Source organism: Podarcis raffonei, chromosome 5, assembly GCF_027172205.1.
Source record: "Podarcis raffonei isolate rPodRaf1 chromosome 5, rPodRaf1.pri, whole genome shotgun sequence".
Lineage (NCBI taxonomy): Eukaryota > Metazoa > Chordata > Lepidosauria > Squamata > Lacertidae > Podarcis > Podarcis raffonei.
Genome location: NC_070606.1, coordinates 17,105,454 through 17,125,124, shown reverse-complemented (window position 1 = coordinate 17,125,124; position 19,671 = coordinate 17,105,454). Strand labels below are relative to the sequence as shown.

General features: G+C 40.1%; 1 protein-coding gene across 3 annotated transcripts in view; it reads right to left on the bottom strand.

The window, feature by feature from the left end:
* The window catches only part of ADK (adenosine kinase), a 196,243-nt gene that overhangs the window by 154,075 nt on the left and 22,497 nt on the right, over positions 1-19,671 (bottom strand). For all 3 annotated transcript variants that reach the window (XM_053388069.1, XM_053388068.1, XM_053388070.1), the window contains exon 3: positions 13,635-13,688. In XM_053388069.1, coding sequence (XP_053244044.1) covers positions 13,635-13,688 — 54 coding nt within the window. The remainder of the gene's footprint in view (positions 1-13,634; positions 13,689-19,671) is intronic.

Below are 19,671 nucleotides of genomic sequence, written 5' to 3'. Positions count from 1 at the left end.
CACACACGGTGTTGGATTAAAAAATGCCCTCCACAAGTAGAAGACTTCTTTGGCTCACGAAAAGTATTGTACCTTGATCTACAGCACTGTATGAAAGAAATGAAAACTATATTAGAAGATGCTCTTCTGCACGAAGAACTGCTAAACAATCTACCTATTATAGCACAGGATGAACCCTTGCACAAGTCTTTATGGAACAGCACTAATAGCTATTTTCTATCCACACAGTTATTTGAGCTTATCTGAATGGGCTTCTTTCCACGACAATTTTAGCATGTTTGATCTTTTGCTTCTTTTTGATGCTTCTCCAGTCCACAACATCATCTGAAGCTGTTGTGGGTCACACATCTCCACTGCACACTTTGTCAAGATTTACTGTTGATCAGGTCAGCCCCCAGTGTCCTGCAATACCTGCAAAAGACACATCTGGAATTTGAGCTGCGCTACTGGAAACCAAGTTTGAACCATTCAGCTTGCACCACTTTGAAAAGGAGCAAATGTATATTTCCATGTGGAAACAGAAACCCCATGTTAACCCTAGACTCTACCATTATTATGCAGTCTATGTTGTGCCCTTCGTTCATTTTCTTTGGCTCCCCTTGTTATCCTGCATGATATAAAAGGCAACTGAATTGCATCCTGTTTTATGGAGTAAGTGATACTCTCTTTTATCCCACTGCATAGGCAATCAATGTGAGCTTGAGTAAGAAAGGAGTAAACATCTGCTCAAGGAATGGTCCTATGGCATTTGCCATGGCAAAAAAAAAAAAAAATAAACACACTCATGTAGCATTGTATATATATGTACTCATCACAACCAAATCTCACAGAAGATTTAGGAGAGATGAATATGGAGCAAGTCAATAAAGGTAATAGTACAACATAAAAAGCTTTCGGCATTACAGGTTTATTTGAAAAAGAGAAGAATCAGTATTTGGAAAGCATCAGGACTTCCATGGCACACAAGATGTGCCAAAAAAGGAAATTAGACAAAATCCCTGGTAGATAATGTTTTCAATGACAGCTAGTTATGATACCAATACAATATGATTGAAACGTATGCACATTTAATCTGCATGATTTCAACTCTACGCAGATAAAGGCCAGCCAGATGAAACCACACAAATTACAGGCACAGAGGGCGGAGAGCTTAAAAACACTTTCTGCAGAGGGCCTTTTCAGTGCGGAAAGAGCTATTAAGCTCTCTGCCTTGCTGACCGGGTACTGGGCTGCTCTCGTAAGGTCTTGGGAAACTCAGAGGGCTCCACAAGATCTCACAAGAGCATCCCAGAGCCTGGTATGCAAGACAGAGAGCTTTTAAGCTCTTTGCCTTGCTTGGCACGTAGCTCTGGAAAGATAGGGATACTCATGTGGGGGTGGTTTGCATATACATATTTTTGCATACATATTTTTGCATACAAGTGTGCCATCCCCGTATGTGTGTCATCCCCAGAACATAACCCCTGTGCAAGACATGATCCTACTGCAATCCTCTGAATACTTGTTGCTGAGAAACAATGGGTTATCGTGCTCATGTCGTACTTGAAAATTTTGTGTTGGCATCTGGTTGGTCACTCTGGGGAAAAGGGCGCTCAACTAGCTAACCCTGCTTGGGCTGACCCATCAGGGAACCTAATACCCAGACCTTTCTTTAACATAACTGTTGGACTGAATTACAGTTGATAATTCAGTGTGTAATTCAGAACTCCAGCTGAATACCCAATATACGAAGTGCTGGTTTGTAACAGAAAATCAATTCAATGCCTCCCAAATGGAACAAAAGACTGGCACAAGCATGAGGTGGCTGAGCCATTTCCCCTCTCCATTGTCTTCAATAAACAAAAAATACTCTCTTAAACCAAACAGGAAATGTATTTCCTTTTTGTGGTGGTCACATTATGTGTGATGACTGACTACAGCAGCCTTTGTTCTTCTCCCAATTTTGCCATAAAAGTGTGGTTTGTGGAGTCTCTAGTTTTTCATTCAAGGCATTCAAAATGGATCCCATACAAAAAAAAAGACAAGACACTTTGCAATAGATTCGAGCCATCAAAATCAGACAGTTGAGCACTTAAAAATAAAATGTAAACTAATCAAAATAAAAGAGAATAAAAAGGTGTGTAAATCATAATATTAGCAAGCTTCAGCTTCTGTGGGAAGTGAAGTACATTTCAGTTTTTCCCATATTGTATTCCAAAAGATATACAATTCTGCTTCTCAATCCCTACCCTATTATTAAACTGCAGCCTTCAGATGGAAGCACACCTTTTCATATAATTGCTTACGTCTTGAAATGCAAATTTATATTGAGAACACATCTTTCTCTCTTACTTTAAAAAGTGAAGGGCTTTCAAAGCCTATTTACCTTCTCATCTGTATGGTGCAGTGCATTATATTTGCATAAAGGAGTCAAAACTTTTTACCAAAAAATGTAATAGGTAGATAATGATGCACTCCCTGCTGTTTTAAAAGACAGCATCCTTGTTAGAAAGGCATTCCAAGTGACAATTTCAATAACAATATCTCTTTGAGGATAATTAGACATCATATGAATATGCAGATGTTACAGAGCTGACTGGGTGCATGTCCCTTTTTCCAGGCATGCCATCACTATTAAAGTGACTATGTTGTAGAATGGCAGGCTTCCTGCCAAGCTTATTTTAAAGATCTGTTTTATGATCCTTATTTGAGCTCTGCAGATTGTGTAACCCGAACAGATTGAATGGGGGTAGCAATGAATTATTTTCCCTGTGGTTTAGTGGTGCAATATCATCAGGTTTCCTTTTAGCAGGTCTCGTGTTACACAGCTTTTTCAATTTAATTTCACGGTGACCACATTAAACAAATCGCATAACAGCAGCACCATCAAGTGGCGGTCTATTCACATTCATTCAAAGTGACTGCATCCTATTTTTCACTGGCGACTTAGCAACTGAATCGTCCTAAAAGATGCTGGTGAAAAGCTGATAAGCTTTTGTACAAGGAGCCAACACGTTATTAATTAATTGAAGTGGTTTCAATGAGTATGCTGCACATCTACAGAAACATTGTACGCTTACTTATGTCTCTGTTAGGCAGTCCACTGTTGCTGCAGACTGGTCATTTTAGGATAGAGCAGTGTTTCCCAACTTGGGGTCTCCAGCTGGTTTTGGACTGCAACTCTTATCATCCTTGGCTAGCAAGCCAGTGGTCAGGGAGTTGTAGTCTGAAAACAGCTGGAGGCCCAAGGTTGGAAAACACTGGGATAGAGGACAGTCTGGAAGCAAGGACAACCCTGATTCTCAAAGTCTGCAAGAGAAAAAATATCATCTAGGCTGGCTTGTGGACCGCCAATATGCTGAAATACAGTGGTGCCTCGCAAGATGAAATTAATTCGTTCCGCAAGTTTTGTTGTCTTGCGATTTTTTCGTCTTGCGAAGCACAGTTTCGGAAAAGTTTTGGAAAAGCTTCAAAAATCACCAAAGTCTTCAAAAACCTCAAAAAAGGCTACCACACCGCGTGCTATGAGTTGCTGCTCGAAGTCAAGTCGCAACTGTATTAACGGTTTTAAGAAAAAGGAAACAAACTTGCAAGACGTTTCCGTCTTGCGAAGCAAGCCCATAGGGAAAATCGTCTTGCGAAGCAACTCAAAAAACCAAAAACCCTTTCGTCTTGCGAGTTTTCCGTCTTGCGAGGTACCACTGTAGTTTTAGCTGTATCCTGGACCTAACAGTAAGCAACTCCTGGGTAACAGGTTTGGTCTTTTTGGCCAGGTTTGGTCTTTTTTACCTTCTTTACTTCTTTGTGTGCATACTATAGTTTTTTTTAAAATGCCCCATGAAATTCTTCAGGTGAGAGTCCCTTTCCAAGAGAAGTGGAAAAGATTCCTCATAAGCGGAATGTTTTTTGGCCAAGGATGTTTTAGTTATAAAAAAGAGGGAGGCTGTAACCATACAATTCTAGTAACAGGGACCCTCCAGATCTCCTTTTTACTGTGCACTCATTCTGAATGGTTGTATCTGAATGGTTACAACCAATCTTGCTTTCAATACTATTTGTGCCTGAAAGGTTTCAAGGTGGTCAGACTGCTTTGTTCCCAATCAGTGCAAGTCCTGTAGCTTTTTTCTGAAATGCGGTAACTTCTTATGCCACAGATGTTCAGGGTGAGGGGGGGTCCCACTTTTGTTGCACTATAGTGCAAGACAGCTCTTCCGGATGGCAATAATGCAATAAGCCTGGGAAAGCATCGCAGAACAACTAATAGAGTGGAATGGTGTTTGGACAGTCCATTATAAACCCACCACTAATGCATTATTATAGGGACGCGGGTGGCGCTGTGGGTTAAACCACAGAGCCTAGGATTTGCCGATCAGAATGTCGGCGGTTTGAATCCCCATGACAGGGTGAGCTCCCGTTGCTCGGTCCCTGCTCCTGCCAACCTAGCAGTTCGAAAGCACATCAAAGTGCAAGTAGAGAAATAGGTACCGCTCCGGCAGGAAGATAAACGGCGTTTCCGTGCGCTGCTCTGGTTAGCCAGAAGCGGCTTAGTCATGCTGGCCACATGACCCGGAAGGGAGGAGGGTGGAGAGATCAAGGAGGAACAACAGAAGAGAACTGGTGATGGAGACCAAAACGAGAAGATGGAGACAAAGAAAGGAAGAGGAGGGCTGGTAAAGCTGGAGAACATTAGTGGAGAAGGCCAGAGTGATGGAAGAGAATAATCTTAGAATTTGGCTTGTACCTTGCCGCTAGGTGATGCAGGGGTGTGCTTTTCCTAGTCGTGCAGAGTAAACAGAGGCAGTGGTGTCATCAGTGACTGCAATACAGTGTGCTTCTTTCTTCAGCAAGTAATAAATCTCTCTCTCGCTGTTTGGGGTTAAGAAATGAGCAAGAGAAAACAGGTCTGGGCTGGAGTTCTGGGTTGTTGTAGGAACTTGCTCCTGGTCGTAGCCATGAGTAGGTGCTTTCCCAGATGTGCAACTGTCACTCCTGGCATCACAGGCAAATACTTTTTTTTCTGACCGTGATGAACATTCTCAATTTTACAGCTCAAGAAACACTGCTACTAGCTGAAATTTGTCTTTGGCCATTTTGTTTGAGGTAACAGAGCACAAAAGACAATTGAGACATTCTGCATGGGAGTAGTTTTAACGCAGGGCAAGAAGACAGGCTGCAGTTTTCAACAAATACTACAGAGGGAGCCAACCCTCACATAAATTAGGCCTTGTTTGTGGATGTTAAGCTCAAATTAAGTATAATTGTTTCCCCTCAGCCAAACACGTCATTCATACATAAAAACATTTTCTTATAATGCTGCCCATCTTTCCACTGCTTTACAGAAACATCACAAAGATCTGTTATCTCTGAGACACAAAGTAAGTGTGGCAATATCTGCATCAAAATCTGAATGCTCCTATGCTAACAGCTGTTTGCTCCAAATTTATTAGTCCCCAGTGTCCAATGCAACCATAGCTGTCTACACTTGTTTTAACTACGTCAGCTTCCTAAGTGTAGCAACTTGCCATTTAACCATGAAAGCAAACATCCAATTAAACCATGGGCTTCTGGTTTTGTTTCGTTTTGTAAAATGTTCTGATTTACTTTTTCTGGAGAAAAATGGCAAGGTAAACTCTGAGGTGGTGTCCTGAACATACAGAAATCACAACACTACAGTGATGCTGTACTTGATTGTAACTAGGGCTGGGCGATAGCAGCATTTCAACATTGCAATGTATCACCAGCCAAACTTTGCCATTATAGTAATCAAGATGTTGAAAAACGGAGGAAAGAACAAGCTGCATTGGGCCTGTCCCAGCGATGTGCTGGGGAGATATCTTTGAAAACAGTACTTTATCCAAATGAATGTATGAAATTACATTTTTCATAATGCCTCTGGCAAAAGTCTTCACAGTCAGAATGCTTGGGGTCTAATTAGGTGCATACTTCCAGTGCATCTTGAAGCCTTTCTCTTATGTTGTTTTTATTAAAAAAGGAATCTTGCCAGGGCAGAAGGAAGGAACAAAATAGGATGAGTTTCTACAGTTATGTAAAGCTACAAACCATGTCACAAATATTCCCATAGTAATCTGTATATCAACCCTGTAAGATAGGTCACTATTATCCCCATATTGCAGATGTAAGACTGGTAGAGATATTTATTTCTTACTTATCAAATTTGTATACTGCCATTCATCCAAAGATCACAGTGCAGGGGACAACATAAAATTAAAAAACTAAAATACAAAAAACATACAAAAAGCAAACAAATAAGCCCCCTCCCCCAAACACATTTAAAATACCATAGATTGTTTAATCAGCCAAAGACCTGGTTATAGAAAAACATTTTCTCCTGGCACCTAAAGGTATCTAACATTTCACAAACAAGGTATGTAACATTCCACAACTAAGAAGCTACTGCAGAAAAGGCCTGTTTTCATATTGTCACCCTCTGACCTCTTGTGGAGGGGGCACATAAAATGTAAAGTTGGAAGGGACACCAGGGGTCATCTAGTCCAACCCCCTGCAATGCAGGAATCTTTTGCCCAACGTGGGGCTCAAACCCATCATTCTGAAATTAAGAGTCTCATGAACCGCCCTGAGACCTCCGGGTATAGGGCAGTACAGCATATAAATTCAATAAATAATAAATAATAATACTGCTCTATCAACTGAGCTATCCCAGGTATTTAAAGATGAAGTGCCTCTGGTGATTGCAGGTTTTGGGTTGGTTTATATTGATGAGTTGGACCTTGAGGTATTATGGTCCTGAGCCATTTTAGGCTTTATAGGTCAAAGCTAGCACTTTGAATTGGGCCCAGAAACTAATTGTCATCCAGTGCAGTCAGGCCAGAGTCGGTGTAATATGCTCAAACCGTCTTGCTCCAATATGCAAGCTGGCCACCAAATTCTGCACCACTTGAAGTTTCCAAAAAGTCTCCAGAGGCAGCTCAACACAGAACGCATTGCAGTAATCTAACCTATGAGCTGAACTAAAATCGTATAGTGAATTCATTGCAGTGGTAAAGTTTGAACCTTGAACTTCCCAATTCACAGCTCAGTGCTAAAGCAGCTCTGAGAGCACCTTTCAGGTTTTCTTTTTTGGAGAAACAGACTTGAACTGAAACTACCAATCCAAGGTTATGTAACCCTTGCACTTTTATTCTAACAAGCCAGGATCTTGTCCAGTACGAAGCAGACAAGTTTACAATTGCACACTTTTGAAATAAACCGTAAACAAAAAGGAAGGAAAGGGCAGCTTTCAGTCATCATTTTCCAAACTAAAGTGCAATGGAATGAGCCTGGGAATATATGCACTATATGGTGTATATGGGGCGGGGGGGGGTAGCTGATGTGAAATATTCAAGTAGGCAGAAGGTCACAGTGCAATATCCTGCCTCCCAGTTGAAAAGCATACACAAATCAACTCCACTTCAAATGCACATCATGACCTCTAGTGGCATCATCTATGTACTGTAGTTTATTAGTTTCAAAATAAACTACACTGCAATTTCAAAATCTAACTTGTGCATTTGAATCATCAGCACAGCAAGATTTGATTAAAAGAAATGAAGCAGAATAATATGGGTCTCTTTTTCAGCAGCTCGGGCACTGCAAAAGTGCATGGGCAGGGGGAAAACCTACAGTTAGTGGCAAGATGAATAGGCCAATCGTAGCTGCAGCAAACTTCAGTTTCATTCATAGGTTAATTCAATCCAGGAACTAAAAGTCCAGAATGTAAGACATATATTAAGAGCTTTTGTCCTCCATTGCCAACAGACAGAAATCTCTCAGTTCCTGCCAATGCTTTTGCCAGAACCCCCTTTGCGTAGGATAGAATCTACCTGTGCAAAGATATGCTGCTGGGATATAGCTGCTACACCAAAATATGTACAGAATGCATTTTGGATGTGTACCTTCCTTCACTACATTGAGTGAAGTACCATACAATATATTTCTCATAACAACACTATCTGCTTATAAACAGAGCTGTGCACATTTTGTAATAAAGAACTAAATCCAAATTTAACATCAAAAGGTGGCTCGAGTTTTGCCATTTGAACAAAGTAGTTGTAACAAACCTGTGTAATCTCTTTCTGATACCCACAAGGAAAAATCATTCAGAGCGCTGAAGCACCACCTCTGACCACCAGAAATCTACCTCAGCTCCAACACCACACTGCCCTGAATCTGAGATTTCGTGAGAAACTGTGTGTTTTCAAGCTTATTTTCACATGCTATTAGCTACACCAACCTTTCCTAATCTGTTGCTCTCCAGATGTTTTTAACCACAACTCCAATTGTGCTGACTATGGTTGATGAGAATTATAGAAAAGAAGAAAATCTGGAGGGCATACTTGCTATAAACAAAAACAAAAAAAGTAACACCCACCCACACCTGTTAATTTTTCCAGTGGAAATATAAAGCTACACCATTGGCAATCCAATTCTATACAAAGTTTAAAAAGGTAAAGGACCCCTGACAGTTAAGTCCAGTCGCAGATGACTCTGGGGTTGTGGTGCTCATCTCGCTTTACAGGCCGAGGGAGCCGGCGTTTGTCCGCAGGCAGTTTTTCCGGGTCATGCGGGCAGCATGACTAAGCCACATCTGGCAAAACTAGAGCAGTGCACAGAAACACTGTTTACCTTCCCGCCGGAGCGGTACCTATTTTTCTACTTGCACTTTTGGGCGTGCTTTCGAACTGCTAGGTTGGCAGGATATGGGACCGAGCAAGAGGAGTTCACCCCGTGGCGGGGATTCGAACCGCCGATCTTCTGATCGGCCAGCCCAAGAAGCTCAGTGGTTTAGACCACAGCGCCGCCCGCATCCTTTATACAAAGTTAGGCTTAGCCAAAACAATTTGTTAGAATCAGGCTGCAAGATACACTCTTTATAAGCACTACTCTCCATGTACTCCACAATTATTATTTTTACTGAAATTGTGACTGGTTTTTTGCTGTTATTCTCAAAACAGTATTTTCATTTCCTCTCCACTAATGTCCACTTTCATAACCTACAATTTACCAAGACAGGCTGTTGAAAACCACCTAGAAAATTTATCATATCCACGGCCTAAATTTGTAGCAAGCATCCACACCAGCCCCATGGCTGCCAATACATGCAGAGCTGGCACGCAGAGATTATTTGGCTCACAAATGGTATGATCCCCATGCAGAAAGTCACAGCATGCAAACATTTGACAGCCTTTGCACATGGGCTGTAACGTACAAAGCTGCAAGCACGCTTTATCAAGTACAAGTACTTCCAGAAAGCTTTTCAAAAGTCGTGACGGCTTTGCAGTTCTTGTTTTACATCATTAAGACAGTAAAATCAACATGCTAAGCATTGAAACTGTTTTAAACATTTGCTATCTGCTATGTGTGCTCTTCAGAATTCAAAGGATGACATATCTGGTTTCTTGGTGCTGTTCCATGGCTTGGCAACCTGACACAGTGAACTGACAGTACATTGCAAGTGTAAGATCAATTAGAAATCAATTGTGGAGGGATTCAAGAATTCCAAGTATCCTCTACAGGGGAGGCTTTCACTTCCACTAGCATTGAGTCATGAACAGCATATTGGCATACCAACACTTCAGCATGTGTTTTGAAGTGTTTAGGACTGGCAGGAATCTGATAAGGTTCCTGGCCAGCAATATCAGTTTAAAACAATTGGTCAGGTTTACACTTTCACATGCGAGTAGCTAGGGAAAATTCCCTCTTCTGCTGAAAGATAAAAATGTATTTTTTGTTTTTCTTCTCTCTAGATTCTCTGCTACTACAAGGAGGGATGGAGAAAGAATGTCATCTATCTAGCAAGCAACTGATGGGAGGTCTTTTACTGAAGTCTCAAGAGCTTAGTGGAAGTTTTTGCTTTAAAATCCAAAAGCTCTTCTACCCTCTTTCTGGTGGTACTATCCTCACTCGCTCACATTTGGGTTTCACACAAGACAGTAAACACTTTTAAGCAGTAAAGGTAAAGGGACCCCTGACAGTTAAGTCCAGTCACGAACGACTCTGGGGTTGCAGAGCTCATCTCGCTTTACAGGCTGAGGGAGCTGGCGTTTGTCCACTTCCACAGTTTTCCTGGGTCATGTGGCCAGCATGACTAAGCCACTTCTGGCGAAGGCAGAGCAGCGCACAGAAACACCATCTACCTTCCCGCCAGAGTGGTACCTATTTATCTACTTGTACTGTGTGCTTTTGAACTGCTAGGTTGGCAGGAGCTGGGACCGAACAACGGGAGTTCACCCCATCGTGGGGCCTCAAACTGCCAACCTCCCAATCAGCAAGTCGAAGTGGCACAGTGGTTTAAACCACAGCGCCACCCGCGTCCCTGTTTTTAAGCAGTATGGAACAACAAAATCTATAAAGGGATGCCTGCAGATTAAGCGGGCTGTGTTGTTCTTAAGAAGCACTCACTAGTGCTTCTGTAAACTCTTTGACTGTGAGGTTCTGATGTTCAGCTACTGCATCTCAGTCACATCTGTGCCAAGCTGACCTACTAAAAAGAGACATTTCAGAAATCCATCCTTAGTTATAAACTGAGCTTTATGGGGAACAAACCAGACTATTATCTCATTTAGTCATGAGTCAATCACATGGCAGCCCAAGAACCGCATCCCAGGCACGTTCCAGATGTAACAGGCAATTTTGTAGGCATTTTGAAAACCCTATAAAAATTTTATCTACTCTAAATGCTTTTTCTTTAAATTTCAAAGATCATGACACTATAGAAACTCTTTGGGCCACCTAGCAAGCCATGGCAAAGTGCAAATTAGTTCAATGTACTCCTAAGTGCTTCCAGAACACCACATGAAGGGATTAACTAACACTTCTTTATGAAGAGATACCCAAGCCTTATTGCTCATCATGCCTGGTGAAATTGTGTGTGTGTGTGTGTGTGTGTGTGTGTGTGAGAGAGAGAGAGAGAGAGAGAGAGAGAGAGAGAGAAGGAGGGAGGGATGGAATTACAACCCTTGACAGAGTATTGCTCATGTAAGCACATTCTGTCTTTGCCCAAGGCATATTTTTGTGTGTCCCATGTTTTAAAAACGACACAAGCATGTAGGCTGCATTACTACGAACATTTTCCTGGAAGTAAGTCCTTCTGAACTCTATGAAGCTTATTATATAGACTTTCATAGGAGTGACCCTCACATGCTCTTAAAAGTGCCCCCCTAAAACTCCCCCAGCTATGCACAAAATTGGTGTGGGGGGTGTCACTGCAGTCCAGACTTGGATATATAGGTCAACCCAGGGGTGTGGGTCACATAATACAGCAAGTTACCAATTGTCTGTGACATACTCATCTCTAAGTTGGCAAAAGCTTCATTTACTCAATTATTGCTTGCTGAGAACCAGGTATTAAAAAGGCACAGAAATAAGCTGAGAACTTTAGCCTTTCGCTTTAAAGAAGATAATTCTTCATTGAACAGGAAGGCAAGAATTAACCACATCCCTCTGAAATGGGGGGGGGAGGGAGAGAAAGGACATCACAATATGGAGGAGGAAAGGATCTCCCCGTCATTTCTGCACTCTCACTCACACCCTTCCATAACCTTTTAATAAAAAGGACTAAAAAGCTGTTAATATTTCAAGAATATTATAGAGGAAGGGTGCTATCTGCTACAACCTCAAAGGCACACTTTGTTCACAAAAAGAAGTGCTTATTTTATTACAGAAACAGGATGTCAGATCTGCAATAACAAAAACTCAGCATGAAACAGAAAGTTTGGTCACTTTCAAATGGACAAATATTCCACAGACACATGCACAATAAATACTTTGTATGTGTCCAAAATAAGAACTGCAGGTAGGGGAATAAATTATCTTCTTTCAGCTGGGGTTTTATATATATATTGCTGCAACAGAACAAATTTTAGAATTGAAAGTCCTTAAACATGCAACTCAAGTTCACTTCAAATATTCTCAGGAAAAAAATGTAACACAGATTCAACGACATTTGTGGGATTGCTATTGCTGTTGTTTTAAAAAAGTATAAATCATTCTATGGTGTAAAACTGTACTTCTTGATAGAAGTACAGTGGTACCTTGGGTTACATACGCTTCAGGTTACATATGCTTCAGGTTACAGACTCCGCTAACCCAGAAATAGTGCTTCAGGTTAAGAACTTTGCTTCAGGATGAGAACAGAAATCGTGCTCCGGCGACGCAGCAGCAGCAGGAGGCCCCATTAGCTAAAGTGGTGCTTCAGGTTAAGAACAGTTTCAGGTTAAGTACGGACCTCCGGAATGAATTAAATACTTAACCCGAGGTACCACTGTATAAAGAGTATTTTCACCAAACAACTGATAAGCTCAAGTGAGACATTTATATTTACCATCATCATGTTTAAGAATCTTCATTGAATTATTACGTTCAGTGGAAGAGAAGCCACCAGAATGGGTAGCTAAAGAAAGAGTGGTGAAGCCTGTATTAAAGAAGGGATTCTTGCAAATAGGAATGGAAAAAAATGTTCAAGGAATCAGTCAGAGGCTTTTCCTCCCACATTACGGAAAGGATAAACAGCACTTGGAAACAAACATAATTTTATGTGAGTATTTTTAAAACCAGACAGACACAGGTCATCCTCCACACTCCAAAACAAATAGAAGCTGGAGTACAGTTCTCCTTTTACTAGTTTTCCCCCATAACATGCACCGTTTAAGATGACTGCAGCCAACAGTACTTTTATTTTTAGTCTTCCCCCTTAATGTAAGTCAACGTGTCAATGCCATTGTAATAGCAGTGGCACATTTAGCAGTTGAGAGTAGTCGAACTGTAGAAAGATACAATGCTAACATTTTATCTAAGATTTGAAATATCTTTCAGACCTTGCTATTTCCCATTGTGCAGAGTGATGTCCAGATCAAACATCACATCAAAGCTTTGTTAAGAAAGGAAGCCAACTAGAATCAGAAATGACGAGTTTGACATCATGCCAAACCATGGTTTGCAAACAGGAACAAGCTTATGGCAGGAATGAGTTTATGAAGCTAAGAGGAAGGCAGGCAAAAGAGCACAACCATGGTTTGAGCCAATGCTATTTTAAGTTTAAGAACAGAAGCCGATAGATACAGATTATCTGACTTTGCAAAATATATTTTTATTGATGTCAATAGTATTTAAAGGGTACCTCTAACATTATAACTAACAGCCACTGTGAGAACAGGATTCAGGATTAGGTGGGCTTAGTTTTCAGGACTTAGTTTTTTAGCAAAACCATACTTACAAGCACAAAGGAAGGTAACAGTTGCAAAAGCTGTGTACACTTAGTGTGTTTTTGCTGGAACTTGCTGTCATCCAATATTTCCACCCTCCCAAACAGAATGTTTTAGAGTTCTTCGTCAGAAGTTATTAGCTTGCAGATTTGATCTTAATTCATTATCTAACTTATTCTCTGTTAGCACATTTCAAATGTCATCTTTTAGAAAGGGATAACATCTCTCCTCTCTCTCTCTCTCTCTCTCTCACACACACACACACAAAAGACAGCATTCAAACATGCAACTGCAGCAGCCAAGAGAGGAAAGCAGTTTTCACCATGACCACATCTGTCTGAAATAGTTTTAAAAGAGCAACTTTCCCAGCTAAAAAAGGAGAAGCATATACTTCTAAAACCACAATTTTAAGAAATAACTTATTTAATATCTTACAGCTCTTTGTGTTTCTCCTCTGCCAAGATCTGGTCATTTGGTTTCAACCCATATCTGAAAATAGAGAGGGGAAGAGAGTTACTGAAATCAGAAATTTACTCAATCCCATTTTCAGTTTTAGAGCCTGGAAGTGAAAATATGACTGACTTCTTTATTATGTACTGGACATGCTAACATAAGTTTATAATAACAATAACCAACATTACTAGTATTGTTTATTAACCTGCTTCCACATATGTGATGTACAAAATTTAATAAAAACAGCTTTAAAACAGTTGCAAAGCAGCACAAAAAAATTAACAGAATATGATTTTAAGAAAAAACAAAAATGTACATCTATGGGAGAGAGACTTTCTCATCCACCTGGAAAATTGTATCATGATACTTCTTTTTTTCTTTTCTTTCACAGCAACATCTACGTATGCACATTTTTTCTGTCTCTATCTAAGCCTCTACTTTTAAGACAGACAAAAAACATTTAATACATTTGGACTTCTAATTCATGGATCCATGTCACGTAAAGTGCTCATTTTACAAAATAAAGAAGGGGCTTAGATTCTTCAGTCTTTCACATATATATTTTTCTTCTTGCTGTTGTGTACTATGAATGGGAGCTACTCTTCAAGAAGGAAGGCACTACAGTTTGGATGTACAAATTCTGAGAAGGATAAGAAGTCTCTATGCATCCTCCATAACATAATGCCATTTCCCTCCTTCGCATGCTAAGGAAGTACAAACAAAACAAGCAGAAGTAAAAAGTCCATAAGGCTTGCAACCAAACTGCACCAGCACAAACCACCAACAAAGATCAATTGTCAAAAAGAAATAAGGTGGCTCCCCTCCCCCATAAAACACATGTCAATACAAATAACCTCCCCCGCCCCCCAAAATGCTGAGCAGCAAGTGGTTGGGGCTCCCTGCAGAAGAGTTCATCAAGAAAAGGAAATTGTCATAAAAATTGTCTCTTTCAATTTCATCTCTAACCACTCAGCAATGCTGTGTTAGTTTTTCAGCAAGCACTGTTTTCCAGACTCTACCAAGCCAATTTTGCCTAATTAATTGACAATCTCTCTTCCACAGAAAATTAAGCTCCATAAGAACAGCCACAAGGTGGTGAACCATCAATGGTTTGAATAGTATGTTTTTTATTAATTCCCTTAAATAGTGGCAGTAAAGGCAACTCAGCATCTTTAACCACTGTGAAATTTAAAAAGTTTGAAATTGTGTAGGAAACATCACCCCAAAACTTACTAACAACCTGGCACTCTCACCACATATGAAGATAGGTACCATGGGTAGAGCAAACTCTCCAACAAAGAGGGGATACCGAACCACAAATCTGTTGCAAATGCCCTGGTTTCAGTGACTGCTCCTTCAATAGCTGAGATTGGTGGGTGCCCTCCTTTAAGTCAAAGAGTTCTCAGATCTCCTTCAAATATTCTCCCCTCAGTATACTGTATGTTTCTCAAATTTCTCACAGTCCTCCCTTATCACAATATTGGTCTAGAAAAAGCCTGTAAAAGGCTGGCGCTTCACCCATCACCTGACCTGGGTAAGTATGGGAAAAAAAATTGAACACAGTGAGGGACCTCAGAGCATCCCATTTTCTAAAAGGTAAGTAGCTGCTGAAGACAGCACTTGCATCTTTTGCAAGCACAAAGCATGTACAAGTTCCAACAGGTTCGCTAGCTGCTGAATAGTAAGAGGTTTTTCCTTTGTGCAGTAGGCTATTAGAGTGATTTACGGTAATGACCCGTTTTCTGAACCTGGGTGTGTGCCCTTGTATTTGTCTGTAAGTATTCCCTTTGCAGCATTGTGGCATGAGAGTGAAATACATAGCAAACAACATACACCACCAAAAGGGTACAGAGCTTGAAGCTAAAATGAAGGTCAAGTTTCCAGAACAACAGCCAGCTTTGGCCCAATACTCATCACTCACCCATCCACTCACAAAACTTATTGGAAATTAGGTTTCCAATAAATGGGTGTGTGTGCATTTGAAAAACAAGGTGTATATGAATCCTTTTAACTGGCTAAGCAATTTTAAGTTTTATGGTAGCCACCTACTTATGAAATACATTCTTCATTTTCCATGCCTTCCAGTGAAACTGTTTAACTTACTATCCTCTGATCCAAGCCTCACATTCACAGATAAGCAGCTTTTAAACCAGGCCTATCCAACCTATTAGTCATTATATCCTACTGGCTCCATGAACATAGCTTCCAGACTTAAAAAATCAGTTCAGGTCATTAAAAATTAATGGACATTTTCAATGCACATTTTGAGTCTATTTATTTCTGAACCAATTCCATTTTGATGTATAAGGTGCCCCTCAGATCTTAACTACCTTACACTAAAGCAGTCATAACAAACACTTTCTTTTTTCTCATTTCAGAATGATCATGCATGACTGTTAGAAACTTCAAGATTCTAAGCTGGACAATGAGCAAATTATAAGCAAGCAGCTGTAGCCAAATGAAATATTATGGTACTTCAGCTCCTTTCCAAGCACTTAAGAGACACTTTGGAAACTAATGATCCTTGACTGAAGTTAGCATTTGGAAGATAAGACTTTTAATGGAGGAAATAGCTTAGATACATAGTACAATTAGAAGCAAGCTAAATCATATTAAGCCCATCCCTTGGTAAACATAAAATGTGGATATTAGAAAATAAAGCCTGAGTTATGTCCAACTCAGACACTATTAATAAAATCCCAACAGGCCCAAAGCCCAAAGCATACCAAGGGTATTTTAGACAGTCAAAAAAGGAGAATTTAACAAAAAAGGAGAACGTCATATCCATTAACTTATTGCTAACAGGGATGAACATTCTAAACAACTAGTTTTGTTTGTAAATAGCACCCAATAGCAAGTCATGCAATATGTCAGAGATATAATAGCAGCTGCAAAACACACATCACTGATTGACTGATTGATTGATTTATATACTACTTACATGCCAAAGTGACTTCTAAGCAGTTTACAAGTATAAAATCAATTATAAAATATCCACACATAATTAAAATACACACTAAAACAATTCCATCAAAAGATTTTTTTTAAAAAAAATCCATAATTAAGATACACAACAAATCTGCTAAAAAGCAGCCCAGCCCCATCACATTTCAGCAAGTTATGAAGCTCAAGTCGTTACAATCCACACTAGAAACGAATGGTGATGTTGTGGGTAGTTCTGATTTATCAAGGCAATCCCATATAATTCAAGCGTATGTATGCTACTGAGGTGGCATGGAGCCAGATCACAGGGCAAGCTGCATAGCATCTAGCAATTTCTGTGTGCAGTGCCATGGTTGCTGAGCAAGCAGCAGAGTTTGCTCTGGCCGCCATAGGAACATTTATCCAATTGTTGAGTGTAACTTTTCTTTGGGTGTTAGTGTACGGAGTTTCAGCTGAATGATGATAATTTTAACTCAAACTAAGGCAGAAATATACAGTGCATGCAGCACAATGATGTAGTCAATACAGTATCTCCATTTTCTTTCCCATAGCATTTAGGGTCAGTTACTTTGTTTTGTGGCAGCATTGTGTATTGTGCTTTCCTGCCCTTGCCAGGGGCAATTAATGATGCTGCATGAGAAAATGCACAATGGGAGGATGTTACAACATGTGATGAGCAATCTTCCTAGTTATGCTGGAGAACTCAGCACAAAATGACAATTTCTGACAGCATCCCCATTGTATTTTTAGGTTGAGATCCACCCTGAGATCTATGGATGGAGGGCAACCAGTATACAAATTTAACAAATAAATAAAATTTAAATGGAGCCGGTGTAATTCTGCTACTAATCAAATTTGTCCTGTGGCAGTCCTGGCACTAAAGGAGTTTCTTCAGGTACAAATATCAATATCTTGTAGCCAATGAGCCATCATTTCAGCTGCTTTTTTAAAATAAATAAATGTTTTCCAAAGAGCTGCCTTTTATCAAGTCAGTGGAAGTCTGAAAGAGCTATTGGCTTCACAATTAAAGAGTTCAATGTAAATTACAATACAGCTTCTTGTTACATATACATCTTACTAGTCACTAGCCCTTCACCCCATTCCTGAGATATTCACTTCCTTTTATTAACCACATTATGTGGCCTAAAATATCAGTATTGCTTTATGTAGTTGCGTTTTATAACATATAATTATTTCTGTATAGCTAAGGTTTTGAAACTGCCCATTCTATCAAGCAGGCTCACTCTTATCATGCATTTGGACAACAAGATTATAAGCTGCAATCAATACTGTATAAGGTTTAAAGAGCTTTTGAACTTAACACCAAAATAATAGGTTTAAATGATTAAAAATGGATTGAGAAAGCAAGTAAAGCCTAAAGCTTGTTAATCATTGCACTGTGGCCAACTATGGTGCATTTATTACATTCAGACAGGCCTTCGTCACTCTGGATTGAAATACAACACAATTCTGAGCCTTAAAATAAATTATGATTGCCCAATGGAACCAGAGGATTAGGAATTCAAGGCAAAAAAGGGGTTTAAGCATCTCCATGTGTGGATGAAAATACTACAATCCAATATCACAATTATTTTTTACGAGAGGTGGCAAAAAGAAATAGGAACTATGTCCCCTTGTATTCTTTGTAGTTTATTAAAAACTTTATCTTGCCTGCCGGCTGGCCTCATTGAAAAGCAGAAAGATGAAAAGTCTTGTAATAGTCTCACAACAGCTGTTCAAATGCTTCATGCGGTGACTGTAAATATATAGAGAGAGAACAGTTTGCAGACTCCCAGCATTAAGCTAGTGTTACCACCCTTTGAAGGCCACATAGAAACACTGGGGATTGGAAGTGAGGAAGAGTCCAAGATTTCCGTGCAATCACCTCACCAACAGGTTGAAAAGGGTGATGACATGAAAAAGAGTAAAATGGAAACCGACCTGTACAAATCTTGAGAATGGACAAGGTCCATTTTAACTTGGTACCCTGTAGAGGTATACAGCAGAGCTTCCTCTTTCCATAAAACATGTTGTAGTTACTGTATTTTTTGCTCTATAAGACTCACTTTTTCCCTCCTAAAAAGTAAGGGGAAATGTGTGTGCGTCTTATGGAGCGAATGCAGGCTGCACAGCTATCCCAGAAGCCAGAACAGCAAGAGGGATTGCTGCTTTCACTGCGCAGCGATCCCTCTTGCTGTTCTGGCTTCTGAGATTCAGAATATATTTTTTTTCTTGTTTTCCTCCTCCAAAAACTAGGTGCGTCTTGTGGTCTGGTGCATCTTGTAGAGCGAAAAATGTGGTATATCAATGTACAACTGCCTCAGAAATTAGGAAGTTAAACTTAGGAACTCTGCCCAGAAATGTAAAATTTTCTAAATGGCCAAAACGGGGAAGTTAAAAATAAAGCATTCCAAAACACAAGTCTCAACCAATTATATCACATCTGCTCAAGGAGTATTCATCCTCAGCCACAAAGTCTTATGCCAAAAGCCACACATATGAAAGGGTACCAAAAATAGACAGTGCTGCCTTAGTTCTTCTCAAAATGGCAAGTTCTGCCACAACATAAAAGAGAGGCTATTTTGATTTTTTAAAAAAAGCAAGAAAGATCATCATTTCCAAGCTAGGGCAATGCTAATGTTGAATTTTAAATTTGCTTTTCTTTTAGAAGCTGAAATTAAAAGTAACTGACACAGAACATTGCTATAAAAAATTTTAGAAGAATATTTTTCTTATGTAAGAACCACTTATCCTTCTTACTACTCCGCTAATGTGCCCTGTTATGGACCATTACCAAGGTCACATAGTATAGTTGGTTAGTGCATAGTGCTGATAACACCAAGATTGCAGGTTCGAATTCCTCATGGGACAGCTACATATTCCTGCATTGTAGGGGGTTGACCTAGATCAGGCGTCCCCAAACTCAGCCCTCCAGATGTTTTGGGACTACAGTTCCCATCATCCCTGACCACTGGGTCCTGTTAGCTAGGGACGAGGTGAGTTGTAGTCCCAAAACATCTGGAGGGTCGAGTTTGGGGATGCGTGACGCAGATGATCCTCAGGGTCCCTCCCAACT